This window comes from Notamacropus eugenii, chromosome 4 (genome assembly GCF_028372415.1).
Source record: "Notamacropus eugenii isolate mMacEug1 chromosome 4, mMacEug1.pri_v2, whole genome shotgun sequence".
Lineage (NCBI taxonomy): Eukaryota > Metazoa > Chordata > Mammalia > Diprotodontia > Macropodidae > Notamacropus > Notamacropus eugenii.
The window spans coordinates 424,936,091-424,950,555 of record NC_092875.1 but is presented as its reverse complement, the minus strand read 5'-3'; the positions used below and the strand labels follow the sequence as shown (position 1 = coordinate 424,950,555).

General features: G+C 35.3%; 1 protein-coding gene across 5 annotated transcripts in view; it reads right to left on the bottom strand.

Annotated features, from left to right (window-relative positions):
- Window positions 1-14,465, bottom strand: part of NADK2 (NAD kinase 2, mitochondrial) — a 57,813-nt gene that overhangs the window by 9,867 nt on the left and 33,481 nt on the right. For 2 of the 5 annotated variants that reach the window (XM_072605808.1, XM_072605809.1), the window contains exons 7-8: window positions 11,027-11,105; window positions 8,014-8,109 (exon numbers count right to left, since the gene is read on the bottom strand). In XM_072605808.1, the coding sequence (XP_072461909.1) occupies window positions 8,014-8,109; window positions 11,027-11,105 (175 nt within the window). Of the gene's footprint in view, window positions 1-8,013; window positions 8,158-9,592; window positions 9,659-11,026; window positions 11,106-14,465 lie in introns of all 5 variants that reach the window. The other 3 variants (XM_072605805.1, XM_072605806.1, XM_072605807.1) reach the window with 3 other exon arrangements.

Sequence of the window (14,465 nt, the reverse complement as noted above, 5' to 3'; positions counted from 1 at the left end):
TGAACATAATCATAGAATTCCAGAGTTGGAAGAGATCTCAGTAGTCATATTACGCAATGTAATTCAACTCAAACCCAAAGAAATTCTGACTATAATTACCTGATAAGTGGTCATCCAGTTTCTACTTAAAACCTCAAAGACAGGAAACCATCACATTCCAAGGTAGCCCGTTCTACTTCTGAACAGCTTACTCCTACTTCTGTACTCTGGGCCAAAACAAAAGCCTAATCAATCTTCTTCCATATAAAGGCCATTCAAATACTTGTGTATAGCTACTATGATTCCTCTAGGTCTTCAAGCTCTTACAGTTCAGAGGTGATCACCTCTGAACAGCCTCTGACTTTATCAAAGTTCACCCAGAAACTGAACAGAATACACTATATATATGGTTTGATCAGGTCAAAGCTTGGAGGGATTATTGTTGTTCAGTCATTTATGTTGTATCTGACTCTTTGTGACCCCGTTTAAGGTTTTCTTGGCAAAGATACTGGACTGCTTTGCCATTTCCTTCTCCAGCTCATTTGGCAAATGGGAAAATTCAGGCAAAAGGGTTAAGTGACTTGTCCAGGGTCATATAGCCAGTAAGTGGCTGAGACTGGATTTAACTCAGGTCTTCCTGACTCTAGGCCTGGCACTCTTTCCACTGCACCACCTAGCTGCCCCCTCACCAACCTTGTTGCCCTGCAGGTAGACCATCACTCCCTTATTCCTGAAAGCTGTCTCTCTAAATGCACTTCAAGATCACATGAACTTTTCTGACTGCCATATCACGCTGGTGACTCATGCAGCTTACAGTGCACCAAAACCCCAGATCCTTTTCAAACTTCTAATTATGTCTTCCCCATCTCAAGATTGTGAAACTTTTTTTTCAAAGTCCAAGTGAAGGATATACTGAAATTCATCTTATTACATTCAAACCAATGCACTTGCCTAAAAATGGTGTTTACATTTTAAAATACAATGAAACTTCATTTAAAAAAATAAAAAACAATTCTTTGTTTAAGGTTTTCCTTACAAAAACAGGCGGCAGGCAGGATTTGATCCATCCCTCAGTAGTCGTATTATGCAATGTAATTCAACTCAAACCCATTTGTCAATTCCTGCTCTAAGCATGTTAAGATCTTTTTGGATTCTGACAATATCACCAGTGTTAGTTAGCTATTTCTCCCAGTTCTGTGTCATCTGAAAATGTGATACATATGACAGCTTTACATGTATCAAGGTTATTGCTAAAGAAAAAATATTGAACATCAAGCGTAAGATTCCTGTGGCACAACCCTAGGTACCTCCTGACCGCTGACATTCAGCATTAACTACTCTAAAGTCTAACAAACCCTCCAACCACTTCAAATTCAAATACCCATGTTGCCTACACTATACCTCTCCATATTTTTCACAAGAACTTTATGAGATACTTAGATAAAATCCAGGTAAACCAGATACACAGCAATCACCTGATCTTTCAGTTTAGTAGCACTAGCACTATTAACAAAAGAAATACAGTAATTCTGGTAGGATCTATTTTTAAAATTTACCTTTGTACTGATATCTTTTATTTTTATATCACTTGTATTTCCCTTTCCCCTCAAATTCTAAAAGAGCCATCTCTTCTAACAAGGAGGTGAAAAAAACCTACTTAGCAAAATTAATCAACACATCAACCCAGGTTACAATTCTATACAATGTCCCCTCACTTCCAACAAAAAGGAAGAGAGTTTTCTAGAAGCCAATCTGGGTCATTACAACCAGAGAATTCCATTTCAGTTTTCTGTCATTACTCTTTCCATTGACCCCGTTGTCATTTGCATATATTGCTTTCCTGGTTCTAACTGTAAAACTTTATAAGTCTTTCCACACTTTTCTGTACTCTTCATATTCAGCATTTTTAAAGAACTATCGTATTCCCTTACATTCTCTTCTTGCCCTACAATTTATCTGTCCATCACCCAATTGATAGGCATTTATCTACTTTGTTCCTACTATAAAAAGTACCGTAAATTTTGGTCTCTCTATGTCACCAGGCTGCAAGTGGAGCAGTCATTCACCTGCCTGTCGCCAATGCTGATCTGCAAAGAAGCTTTGTCTGACCTGTTCTGTGATGTAGGCCAGTTCACATTCTTCTTTAGGGCAACCCAGTGGATGCCTCCTCCTATGGACTCACCATTTTAGTGTAGAACTTAGTATAAATACCCAATTGCCTTTAACCCTAGAGCAGCTCAGAATTCTCAAGCTCCAATGATCCACCAGGCTCAACCTCTCCAGTAATACAGATCAAAAGGATGAATCGCTACATTTAGCACCCTAAACTATTCTTGATATCATAGCCTGGCTCTCAGTAATCATTACTTCTTGTCCAAAACATTTATAAGTCATCTCTTTAATGACCTCTTAACGGAATTTTTATCTTCTTTCAAGACTAACGGGTCCCAATGACCTCCTCTTTCTCTATGAAATTTTCCCATAGCAGAAATTCCCATTTTTGGAGTTCCCTAACTATTCCAATTAGTTTTATTTACTTATTTGCCTGTATGTTATACTGTCCCAGGAGAAAATAAAGTGTGTGAGGACAAATACCATTTCATTTTTGTTTTCCTATCTCCAACATTTAGCAAAGTGCTTTGTATATTATAGATTAATATTTGCTGAATTAAACTTAGAACTATAACCACTGGCCCCATTTTACAACTTTATTGCACCATTTTACAATTCTCCACCTAAACCTAACATAGATCTGCCTGAAATACAACTAACCAAGAAGAAAACTTCAGATTCTCAGTGTTGGTGATAAAAATTTATATTTCAATTTGAATTTGGTACATAAAAATATTTGTATTTATATTTCCTCATGCTTATTTTGGTTTAATAGGAAAGAATACTGAAGCAATGAATATGACTTGCATTAGTCTTTCAACTTTTATCATAAAGTTTACAAAATGGTAATATCTGTTCATCAGCTAAGTCTTCTCCTATTTCTCTGAAATTCTTAATTCTCTTTCCTATGGTACAATCATATACCACAATTTGTTTAACTATTCTCCAGTTGTTGGATATCTACTTGATTTTCAAGTCTTTTACTCTACAAAAAGTGCTGCTATGAATATATCTATATTTCTGTCTTTGATTTTCTTATGCTATTAGTTTATGCAACAGGCATTTCTAAAGGATCTGCATAAATCAAATTTATGCTAATAAAATAAAATATGCAAGGAAAGGTACCCCACTGAAAATCATATGAATGATCAGTTCATTTTCTGTGTCAGCTTTTACTAAGCTCCAACTATGTGCCAGGCACTATGCTAGGGGCTGAGGGTAAAAAGATAAAAATTAAATAGTCTCTGGCCTCAAGAAGTTTACATTACGCACATATATTATTATATACACTTAAGAATTAGGCCGTTTTGAGCAGAAGGATAATAGCAGCAGCTTGGAAGAATCAGGAAAAGCTTCAAGTTGAAGGTGAAACGTGAACTGTGCTTTGAAGAAAGCTAAAGATTTCAGGAGGCCAAGGTAAAAAGAAAAAAAATTCCAAACACCACCTATGCAAAGCTAGAGAAGCAGCATGGAATGTTGTGTACAAAGACATCCGCAGGCAGGTTCGCAGGTCTGCTTGGAACACAGAGTACATAAAAGGAAGTAACACAAAATTATCCTATACAGGCAGATGGGAGCCAAGGAGGGAAGGATTTTATATTTTATCCTACAGAATAGATTTGGTTGGGGGTGACATGACCTGGTCAGATATGTTTTGGTAATAAAATTTTGGCAGCTGTGTGGAAAACGGATTGGAAGGGAGAGATAGGAATTAGGGAGATGAATCAGGAAGCTGCTGCAATAGTGCAGAAGAGAAGTGATGAAGGCTTCAATTAGGGTAGAGTCAACGGATAAGACACAGGTGGTGCAAGCTACTACAGAGGAGTGAAACAAGATTTGGCTACTAACAAACATAGCTGAGAGAGAGGGGAAAAAAAAAGTCAAAAGTGACTCCAAGATTGTTAACAGATGAAACTGATGGTAGGGTCATGAAAACAAATGCTAAGTTTGGAAAGAGGGATATGGAGATAAAAAGAATGGATTCCATATTGGATGTGTTATGCTTGAGTTGACAACAGAACATGCAGGTAGACAAGTCCAACAGACAGCCAGTAAACAGGCCCTGAATTTCATGAGAAATTAGGGCTAGATATATGAATTGGTCACATTCAGAGAGATAACTGGAGCTATGGGGGGGCCAATGGGATCATCAAGTATATAGAAAGCCTAGGACAGGACCTACACAGTATATGAAACAAGCATGATGTTTTAGTAAGGACACTGAGAAGTAAGAAGAGTATGAAGAAAACCAAGAAAGGGAAATATTTAGGAACTAAGGGAGATGAGAATATCCAGGAGAAAGATGTGGCTCACAGATGTAGGGTTAATAAAGATGTAGACTGAGAAAAGGCTCCTGGATTTTGCAGTTAAAAGATCACCAGTAACCTTGGAGAAACCAGTGTCACTACACTAGTAGGATTAGGAAATGAAGAATGGGAGGTCAGGAAATGGAGGCGATAAATATAGAGTCATTTTAAGACTGACTGTAGAGATAGGAAGAACTCTCTTCCTCCTTAGACCTCCTATAGTACTTACTCTTTATATCACTCACCTGACAATTACATACTTTGTGATATCTCGTTATTAAGTGAACTGTTATTTATGTCATCTTATTTTCAGCTTTTTACAAATTCATATTTTGTAAACATCAACTCAAGTATAACATTCTTGAAGGAAAGGAATATATTATATTTCTTTGGGTCCAAAAGAGGCTTTTACCTCCCCAGGGGTAAACTGCCTGAGCACAAAGCAGACTATCACCTCCATATGGATGTACACTCTGCTCCTGCTCCTGGGTGCCTTGTTTCAGAGATCAGCCTTTGCCACATCTTGCTAGGGCCCACACTATCATATGCGAAAGAGGGGAAAGTTATGAAATAAGAGAGCTATGTGGTCTTTTCTATACTTCTTATATTACTGCTTTTATACTGTTTTCGCCTTTTAATTCTTTTCAGTGGAACACCAACCACTGTTTCTTCTGAAGAAGAATCTTTAAAAAAAAAAAAATACAAAGTGCTTTCTCCTTACTTATGTATTAAACTTGATAGTGAATTTGTCGCTTTTGATCCCACACTAAGAGCCAGACTCTTTCTGAGGAGGATTAGTGAACATGTGCATTGAGAAAACATTGCTGTTGTCGTCCTAGGTCTTTTTCACAGCCCTGGGAGTCTCTGGAAAGCAACACTTGCTTAATAGACATGATTTTAGTTAAATCACAGAAAAAGTTGGTGAAATACTGTATTGGGATGACCTCAAAGGTCTTTTCCAACCCTAAGAGTCCATGAGTTTATTATAAATGCTATCAGATACTTATAACTGATTCTCATACCGAAATTTGGTGACTATTTTAGTCAAATTTCTTTTCAATGGGGTTTGAGAAAATGATCTATCAAATGGGAAAAACAAAAGGGCCAGAAAAGTATACAGACCAATTCATTTGTCTTCACAAGTTATTACAGGTGGTTAGCAAGACCTAGGATCAAAAATATTCAAAGAAATACTAACCAAGACTTTTAAACTTAATATATTTTGCTCCAAGTTTAAAGTTACATGACTCGTATTCATCGAATATTAAATACAAGACGGCTTCACCACACCAACACCATGCTGATTGTGCCAAGCCATTATCACTTGAGATGATAAAAAGTTTTCTCTCAGGATCCAAAGAGCCAAGGAACATGCCAATAAGTATACTCACTAATGGTTTGAACAGGCTTCTTTATTAGGAACAAATGTGCAATCTTTGTTTGCACCCACCCCTGAAGATATCAGCCCTCCTGAAATCTGAGATACATGGCAGCACTGATGTTATCAGAGTTTATACTAACTGAGAAAGTAAGACTCAGCATCCATAAGGATCCAAGCCCCTAAACTGCTGACAGTCCCCCCAAAAACAATTGCTACCGTAATACCATTTATTAGCCACGTGCCTGAGAAAGTTGGATAAGAATGGAGACTACAAGGGCAAATTATGAAAAAAATCTCTAAAATGCAGCAGCATGTCACTTGGTTCACATAGACCTTCAAGGTCTATATTAATTAATGCGGTCTTCTGGACCACCTCACAATGAGTACAAAAATGTCCTAATAAAATACTGAGATAATTTATCAAGGTGACCCTACCTTACTACGGTGTGGATACAGAAACTTCAAGAAGCCCTGTTTGTTCATTTACTCTTTTATTCCATGATCAATCAACCAACCAACCACCATTTATCAACAAGTATTTTTTTAAGCTCCTAGTATGAGGCACTGGCTAAGAGTACTAAGGATACAAATGTAAGGAACAAAACAATATCAACAGATACTAACTGGGCAGACAAGTACATATATAAACATAAAGAGCAAATACAGAGTAGCTAAATTCTAGGCAGTTTAAAAGAGAGGACATTAACAACTGAAGGGAATCAGGAGAAACTTCTAGAAGGTAGTATACGAACTGAGTTTTGAAGAAATAGAGGGAATTCTATGAGAGTGAAGAAAAGAAGAAGTACACCTGGATGGCCAGTACAAAGGTAGAGACAGGAGATGGAACACTGCGTGTAACAAAGAGAGCAGGACAAGGTGGCTAGATCAGAGTGTAGGAGAAGTGATGTACACCCAGGATGGAAAGAAAGGTTGCAGTCTGGTGATGAAGGGCTTTAGAAATGAAGCCAAGGAGCTTCCATTTGATCCCAGAAGTCATAGAGTGCCACTGTGATTACTGAGTAGGGGAGTGACTTTGTGTCACTCACTGTGCAACGATCTGCTGAAGATGGGAAGAAATGGGGTCAAAGGCACATGCTTTCAGCATTGACGCATGCTATCTATGTAATCTGCACTTCTTTCTATTAGTTGTTTTTCAGTATATTTTTATGCTTAAGTATTACCAAAAGGTCACATATCATTTCAATCACAGAATCTTAATGTTATCAGGGACTTCAAAGGGCATCTACTTCAATTCATTCTTGAACAACAATTTCCTCTACAACATACAGGTAGTCATCTAGTCTTTTTCTTAAAGGCCTCCAATGAGGAGAAACCCATTTCTTACAGAGGGGCAGTGCATCCCATTTCCCATAATTTGTTATGATGTTTTTCCTTTCATTGAGTGTAAATCTGTCTTTCTATAATAACTCCTAGTTCTGCGAGAATGATTCACATCTTTCACATGACAGTCCTCTCAAATACTTAAATATTTACCATGTCCTCCAGGAGTTCTCTCTTCCTCAAACTTAATATTCCCAGATTTTTTTACATAATTGCCACAAAACATGATAGAGCTTTCTTTATCGTTCTGCTTGCACTCCTCTGGAAACCCTCTAGCTTGTGGTCCTATTTTTCCCATTTCTGTTACATTTCTCCAAAGCACTGTATGAAGCACACAATAGAGACTGGCTAACTTTGAGTTTCAAAAGTAATGTGAGAAGTAGAAGCAGACCTTCTGAGGTCCCTCTACAACTGTGGCAGGGATTCTTAACCTGGGGTCCATGAAGTTACTTTTTTTTAATATTTTCAGAAGTATATTTCAATATAATTGATTTTCTTTGTAATCTCATGCATTTTATTTTATGCATTTAAAAACATACGTCCGACAAGAGCTCCATAGGTTTTATCAAGTCTGCCAAAAGGTTCCAATGACACAAAATATGTTAATAACTCATGCTCTTTGGACAATATGGCTTACAGGATTCAGAGTTGGAATAAACCTTAGAAATCATATAAGCAAATACTATCATTTTAAATACTGGAAAACTAAGACTCCAGGAAGGACATATCCTGACCAAAGTCACACAAATCACTTCTTAGGAGCGGCAAAAATGTTGATACTAAGTTCTTTCTTTTTTTTCTCAGAACCCTCAGAATCCCTATTATAAGACCGTCAAGTGAACTAAGATCCTTACCACCACTAACAACTTAAAAAGAAAATATCCATTGACTCACCAGGCTTTTGATCCTGTTCCAGTACACAAATTGAGTCCTGAACTCTTCTGTTTTTCCCAGGGACCATCATCAACTGAGATTTCATAGTAGGAAGCCCTATGAATTGAAAATGTAAAACTGGGTTTGCAGGATTTATAGTTCACCCTAAGTAAAACAGAACATAGCCCACTATTAGAACCACTGAAATCTAAATAATTAAATTCTAAATTAGGTAAAGGTACTTCGTGGTATTGTGACTGTCAATTCAGTTTTTGTTTTAAAAAATAAAATCTTTTCCCACTTTGTCTTACTCATTGTTCCTTTTTTGCAATCACTTAAAAAAAAATTTCTAATAAGCTTCTTCAGGTAATTTTTGAAAGTAATTTTATCTCCTGTTCTCACAGCATCTAGTAAAATGACTCATCTCATTACCCAAAAGAACATAACTTTTAAGTGGGCTTCATTTCTCCAGAGAAATGAATACTTATTGAATACTACATCTAGCAGTGTTTGAACCAAGTTAACTGAGAACTGCTTACATCTTAAGTGATCTACTATGTTTGCCTTTGAACTGGCCAATATAACAACAATTTTTGGTTTAAGTCCAAAGAAAATCTCAACTACTTCTTAAAATTTAGCAATACAGCACTAGGTAAAACTGGCAATGAAAAGGAAAGAGCATTTGCTCTTAATAGATGTATTTTCATTAACAAATCTAGAATCAAATGAGTTACCTTTACCTTTAAATGCAAGTGAAAATTTTAATTTGAAATGTAATTTTGAATGATTTCCAACTGTTTGGGAGTTTCTGAAAGATGTCATTATTAGTTACAGTGGATATTATTCCTGGTAGAGAAAAGTAATCATTTTAGCAGAAGTTAAAGAAAAGTCTTTGTAGGTGTAGCCTTAAGAGAGAAACTATCTTCCAATATGAACTTTTTTTTTTTTTATCTCTGAAAGGGCTCAATTTTGTCAATATCTCACATATCCTCAATTCTTCTTACAAAATACAATGTTCTGTTCTTCTCATTTATATTTTCTCTTTAATCATAGCCCTGTTTGGTCTGTGTAGAAAATGGACAATGAGGGTGGCACATTTACTACATATGTCCAGACAAACAAGGCCTGCATAAGGAGTAGGAATGGCTATCACCATACTGAGAGCAAACAGAGAAATGAGATTAAAGTCATGTGGAGATACAAGAGATGCAAAAAGGAGAAACGAAAGTGATGAAATAAACCAAAAGCATCTGAAAATTAAAAGGAGACCAGCACAAGCCAAAATGGCCTGAAATAACAGTTAAGGATATTGTGATAGCAAGATATGAAATTTAAGGGAATGGGAAGAGTAGAAGAAATTAAAGAGGAAGGAAAAAGATTTATTTAAAAAGGTGAGAAGGAGGGTAGGGTCAGAATAACAACACTTGAGAGAAGCGTGATTAGAGTCTGGGATAAAAAGACTAAGAATAAGAGAAAAGGGTACAAGGTTTAATATATATTATTCTGGGCAAATTAATGTGATTATCACATGCAGGTTTATAAAAGATTAGTCAATCCTTAGAACTTTGTTCCAGGAAAACGATTTTTTAAAGAAACTCACAGTCCCTTTAGAGTGGTTATACCTCTTCTTACACTGTCCACAGCGACAGCCCAAGAATGAGACATTCTAGGTTAGGATAAATGGGAAAAAAAATGGGCTTTTTGGGTTGGTTTTATGAGTTAAGTGTTCCTAACTTTTAAAATGCCTTATGTTTATCAATGAGGCATAACTATTAGGAATATACAGCACTTTGAAAATATAAAATATAGAGTAACCTCACTATAACAAGATCAGTATCTGTGTCAATCAGACACTGTGAAATAGAAATTCTTTGAGTACAATAACCAAAATCTCTTGCATGAGGTTGAAGACTGAACCAATATACACCAAATTTTACTCTAATGAATGGCATCACAAATGAATAGGCTGCCATTTTACAAAGTACAATGCACAGAACGCCTATAACTACAAGCTTTTATTTAATAATGTGAGTGATTGTAAGAAGCAAAAGGACCAAAAAAGCAACATGGGTTCTCAAAGGAGGGAAGTGAAACTGGACGGCTCCTTCCAGGGATAATAGCCTATGAAGTAACAAGTAACTGAAGGAGGAACTTTCTCCAATTTCCTTCAAAGCTTTCTCCTTGTCTATGAAAGGTAGAGAGATCAAATATATAATTTAATGTTCTCATTTTATTAATGCCAGCACAAAAAATACACATTACTTACCGTATTTCACTTTAGATTTGTTAGGCCTTATAAATACTTGTCTTCCTACAATCATTTCTGTACTATACTGAAACACAGATCAAACCTATTACAACACAAAAGAAGATAATCAACTTTTTTTTGTGTTGGCATTTTCTCCTATACAATACTGTCTGAGGTGAGAGGACATATAGTTTGAGGAATTTTTTTCTCTCACTATAAATATCAATTGTGACAAGATTTGATCTGCAGCAAATTACAGACTTTTTGTAATTACTGGAGAATTCAGATATGTGCCAAAAGGAGGAAAGATAGTTATAAATCAAGTTGCTAGAGGTTGCTAGGAAGGCAAATAATCATGCAAGAGAGACCTGTCTCAATCTCCCACTCTTTGCAATAAAATTACCAAAAGGAAGAAAAATTGTACAAATACTGGAAGGACCATCAACAGCTAAATCAGCTTTATAAAAGTGTTTTATACACCCATCTGGGCTCCTCAGAACAATATGTTTCCCTGGTATCTTCTAAATCTAGGATGCAAACCTAAACAATTAAAGTCTGGGAAGCAACCAAAATACAGGAACGAATTTGAAAGAAAGGCAAGAATGAAAAAAATACAAAATTTAAATGGAATTAAAATGTATTATTTCATGCAAAAACATTAATTCATCAACTAAAGCAAAAAGTAAAAGAAATCTGTGAAATTTGTTTTAAAAATTCAATGAATTTCCAAAGAATTATGTAACAAACATAAAAATGACAAAATTAAGAGTAGAAGTTTTAACATACCTGGATGACAGACTCTCCCCAATGAAGACTTCATTTAAAGCTCTCACTGGCAAAAGCTGTGGCCCAGAAACCTCAGATCCTGTAGGTAATGAAATATAAATGGCCCAGATATTTGCTAATATTAACTACATATGTATGTATGTAAGCCTATATATGTATGTGTGTGTGCAGACAGACATACAGGAATGTTTTAACATGAAATTTTTATTTAGTAAGATTATCCCTCTAATTTTGAATTTGGAAATATGTACATTAAATATATACCAATTAAATAAAATTCTCCTGAGACAAAACTCAAAATGCCATCCTTTCTCCAAAAAGGTAAATCACCCACATGATAACCACATCCTCTATCTTCAACAATATTAACTTAAGTACCTCTTTACAAACCTTTTAATACTGATATCTGACTCACAAGTCCTACTAACTATACTTCTCTTAGATGTTTTACTACAGCATCTGAGAAGTGAAAACATTTTACTTTCACAAGCAAAGTAAATACCTTGCTCTAAAAAACATATTTATTTGAAAGTTCATACTTATAGAACACAATAATTAAAGAATTAAATTAATTATAATTCTTTATATATTATATAAATTATATATAACATAAATATACAATAAAAAATACATATTATATAATTGTAATAATTTTTTAATTTATCATTCAAAGAAATTTTATGGTAAATCATTTTATGATATTTATCATTTTAGGGTAAATCCTCTCACAATCTAAACTGTAAAAATTCTATTCACAGAAGTTTTAGGGAATGTATGTAAAACATACATAAAGACACACCTATATTATCTTCCACCAACCAATATACCTGCATATATGTTAAGTGCCTCATGGCTAGGAAAAAAACGGACTTAAATTTATCATCTTCAGTACCACATAAAAGACATGCAAAAATTTTTCAGGGTAGTTTTTCAGATGCACATATAAGAACAAGTCTTTACCAGATAAAGAGAAAAGCACTTTTAATTTTGAAAAATTCTGTCAAAATCTCTGTACTCAGAGCACAAATCAAGCCATATTTTAAGCCATTAAGCCATTTAAACCATTCTTTAATCTGAACATGTCACTGTTTTCTTTATTCTTAATGTGTCACAAAGATAGTTAAGTGTCCACCAAACTCAAGAATATTCACAGGATCAAAGATTTAGAGCCATGAGAAGCTTAAGTCACCCAGTCCAACCCTCTCAGTTTAGATATAAGAATAAAACCCAAGGGTTAAGTGACCTAAGTAATAAGTGGCAAAGCCAGGATTCAATCTCAGTTCCTATACAGAGAAATATTCCTTTACTAAAAATAATAGAAAAAACACAGAAGGCAAAAGCAAGAAAAACAAAAAGCAGTATTACATCCCAAACATTCTTTTTTCCCCCAAATGCAATCGCTAAAAGAAAAATTAAGCAACAAATCGTATCAATCAAGAGAAAATCCTGAATGCAATGTTCTATCCCTCCTTTAAAAAGATTGACTCAAATGCCACCTCAAAGACCAATATTTAATTCTCCTGGAAATGAATGTTGGCTTCGCCTATATATTTTCATTACACTTACGTGTTGTTATTCTTTACTATATAAAAGATGTCCTCAAAATATGTACACACTTCAGTTTATAACTTCTAATTTTTGTTCTGAAACAGAAAAGCTGCTATAGAGTTTTGAACTGATAAAGTGTACATGCATTTTTTGGGACACCTTGTATATCACAACTTTTTCCTAAACTGTAAGTTCTATGACAGATAAGAATTACATTTCATCCAAACTTTATTATACCCTGCACTTGGCAAAGAACTTGTCACAAAATAGGCTTTAATTCAAAAATAATTTATTAAGTATTTATTATGTTCAAAGTACTATGCTAGGTACTGGAGATTTGAAGACAAAATGAACAGTCTCAGTCCTCAATGAGCTTACATTAAACATGTACAGACTGACCAATCTAGAGGCGGTTCTTTACTATCAACCTTAGAACATTGGAAGGATAACATAATTACATAATAAGACAATTCCTGTACTTCTAACCCTCAAAGATCCATTCAACTCATTTATATTACCTTTCTGTGACAATTATCTTCTGACCCCCAGATATATTTTCAGAATTAAACATTTGGTTCAGTCTTCTATCCCAGTTTCAAACCATTAACCTCAAAGACTTCAAAGTTCACAATAATTCCTCTTAGCAATCTCAACTCTTTAATGTCATCAACTCCAACAACCCTGTCCATTTCACAGCAATCAAACTTAGCTACAATCACCAGAACTGCATCACTTCCAAAGCAATTGATCATGAATGATCTCTTATCTTCTACGTCTTCCACTTTCTTAGTCAGCTACCTATCGTTTGTTGTTATTATTGCCTTTGGTCCCTCAATATGTTTTCCTATTATTCCAACCGAACTCCCCTACTCTGGATTGCTTTTCTTCCAAACTCTTTTGAGCTTTTATGCCATGTTTTTCACTTAATGTCTCGATATCTACTCCCTAGAATCCCTTGTTCCACTGACCTTCCACTGATCCCGAGCTTCGAATTCTCATTCCTGGGTAAACCCCCACCATCCAAGTTCTGTGTTTCTGCTTCAGAACTGCTGAGTACCACTGGAGGTCACCAAGTTAAACTGATTTCACCCACTACATATTTATGTCACATAACCTCTATTAGGCCCTCACTGCTATTCAATAAACCTTTTTGCTCTACTGTATTTATTTTATCACAGCTAAGGGGGTAAATAGGCTATTCGTTGAAGTGAGAGAGGCCTAGTAAAGAAGATGTTTGGAATGAGTAGTACATTCAAATAATGTATCAACAGGTTAATATGTATAGAGAGAGAGTTCTCTGAGAAATGTGTTTAATTAGAGAAAAGGGAAAAGATTAAGGAAAAATTCTATAGAGACAGTAAAATGTTGACATGAACAGTGACTACTAAAAGGTAACTTTTACCCAGAAATAGAGGTAGGGATTATGATGGTGCATGTTAACGACCACATAATGAGAGTAAACATTTAACCATCACCAGAACTGATGAATGAGTGACAGATGAGGAGAAATAACCTTTAGGAGCCTTAGCCATCACCACTGGTTAGAACTGTACTCCCTCTAACATAGAAAGGCACTAGAGCTTTGAAATTCCACTATGATTACAATCTTCAACATCTCTCTTTACCTCTCCTACTTTATTTATCACACTACACATACTATTCATTTTTATGGTGATCCCTGGTCCCTCAAATCATTTCTCTTTTTTGTACCAACCAAATATAACTAAAGAATTATCATGTAAGTAACAAAACTACTAACAGAGAGGACTCATCCCATCACTGATGGAGAAGTGATTCTCAAATTAGCTGTGTATGGACATTTGAACTACCAACCTGCTAGAATAAAGTTCTAGATTAATATAAAATGAGAAGTAAACTGATAAAATGGAAT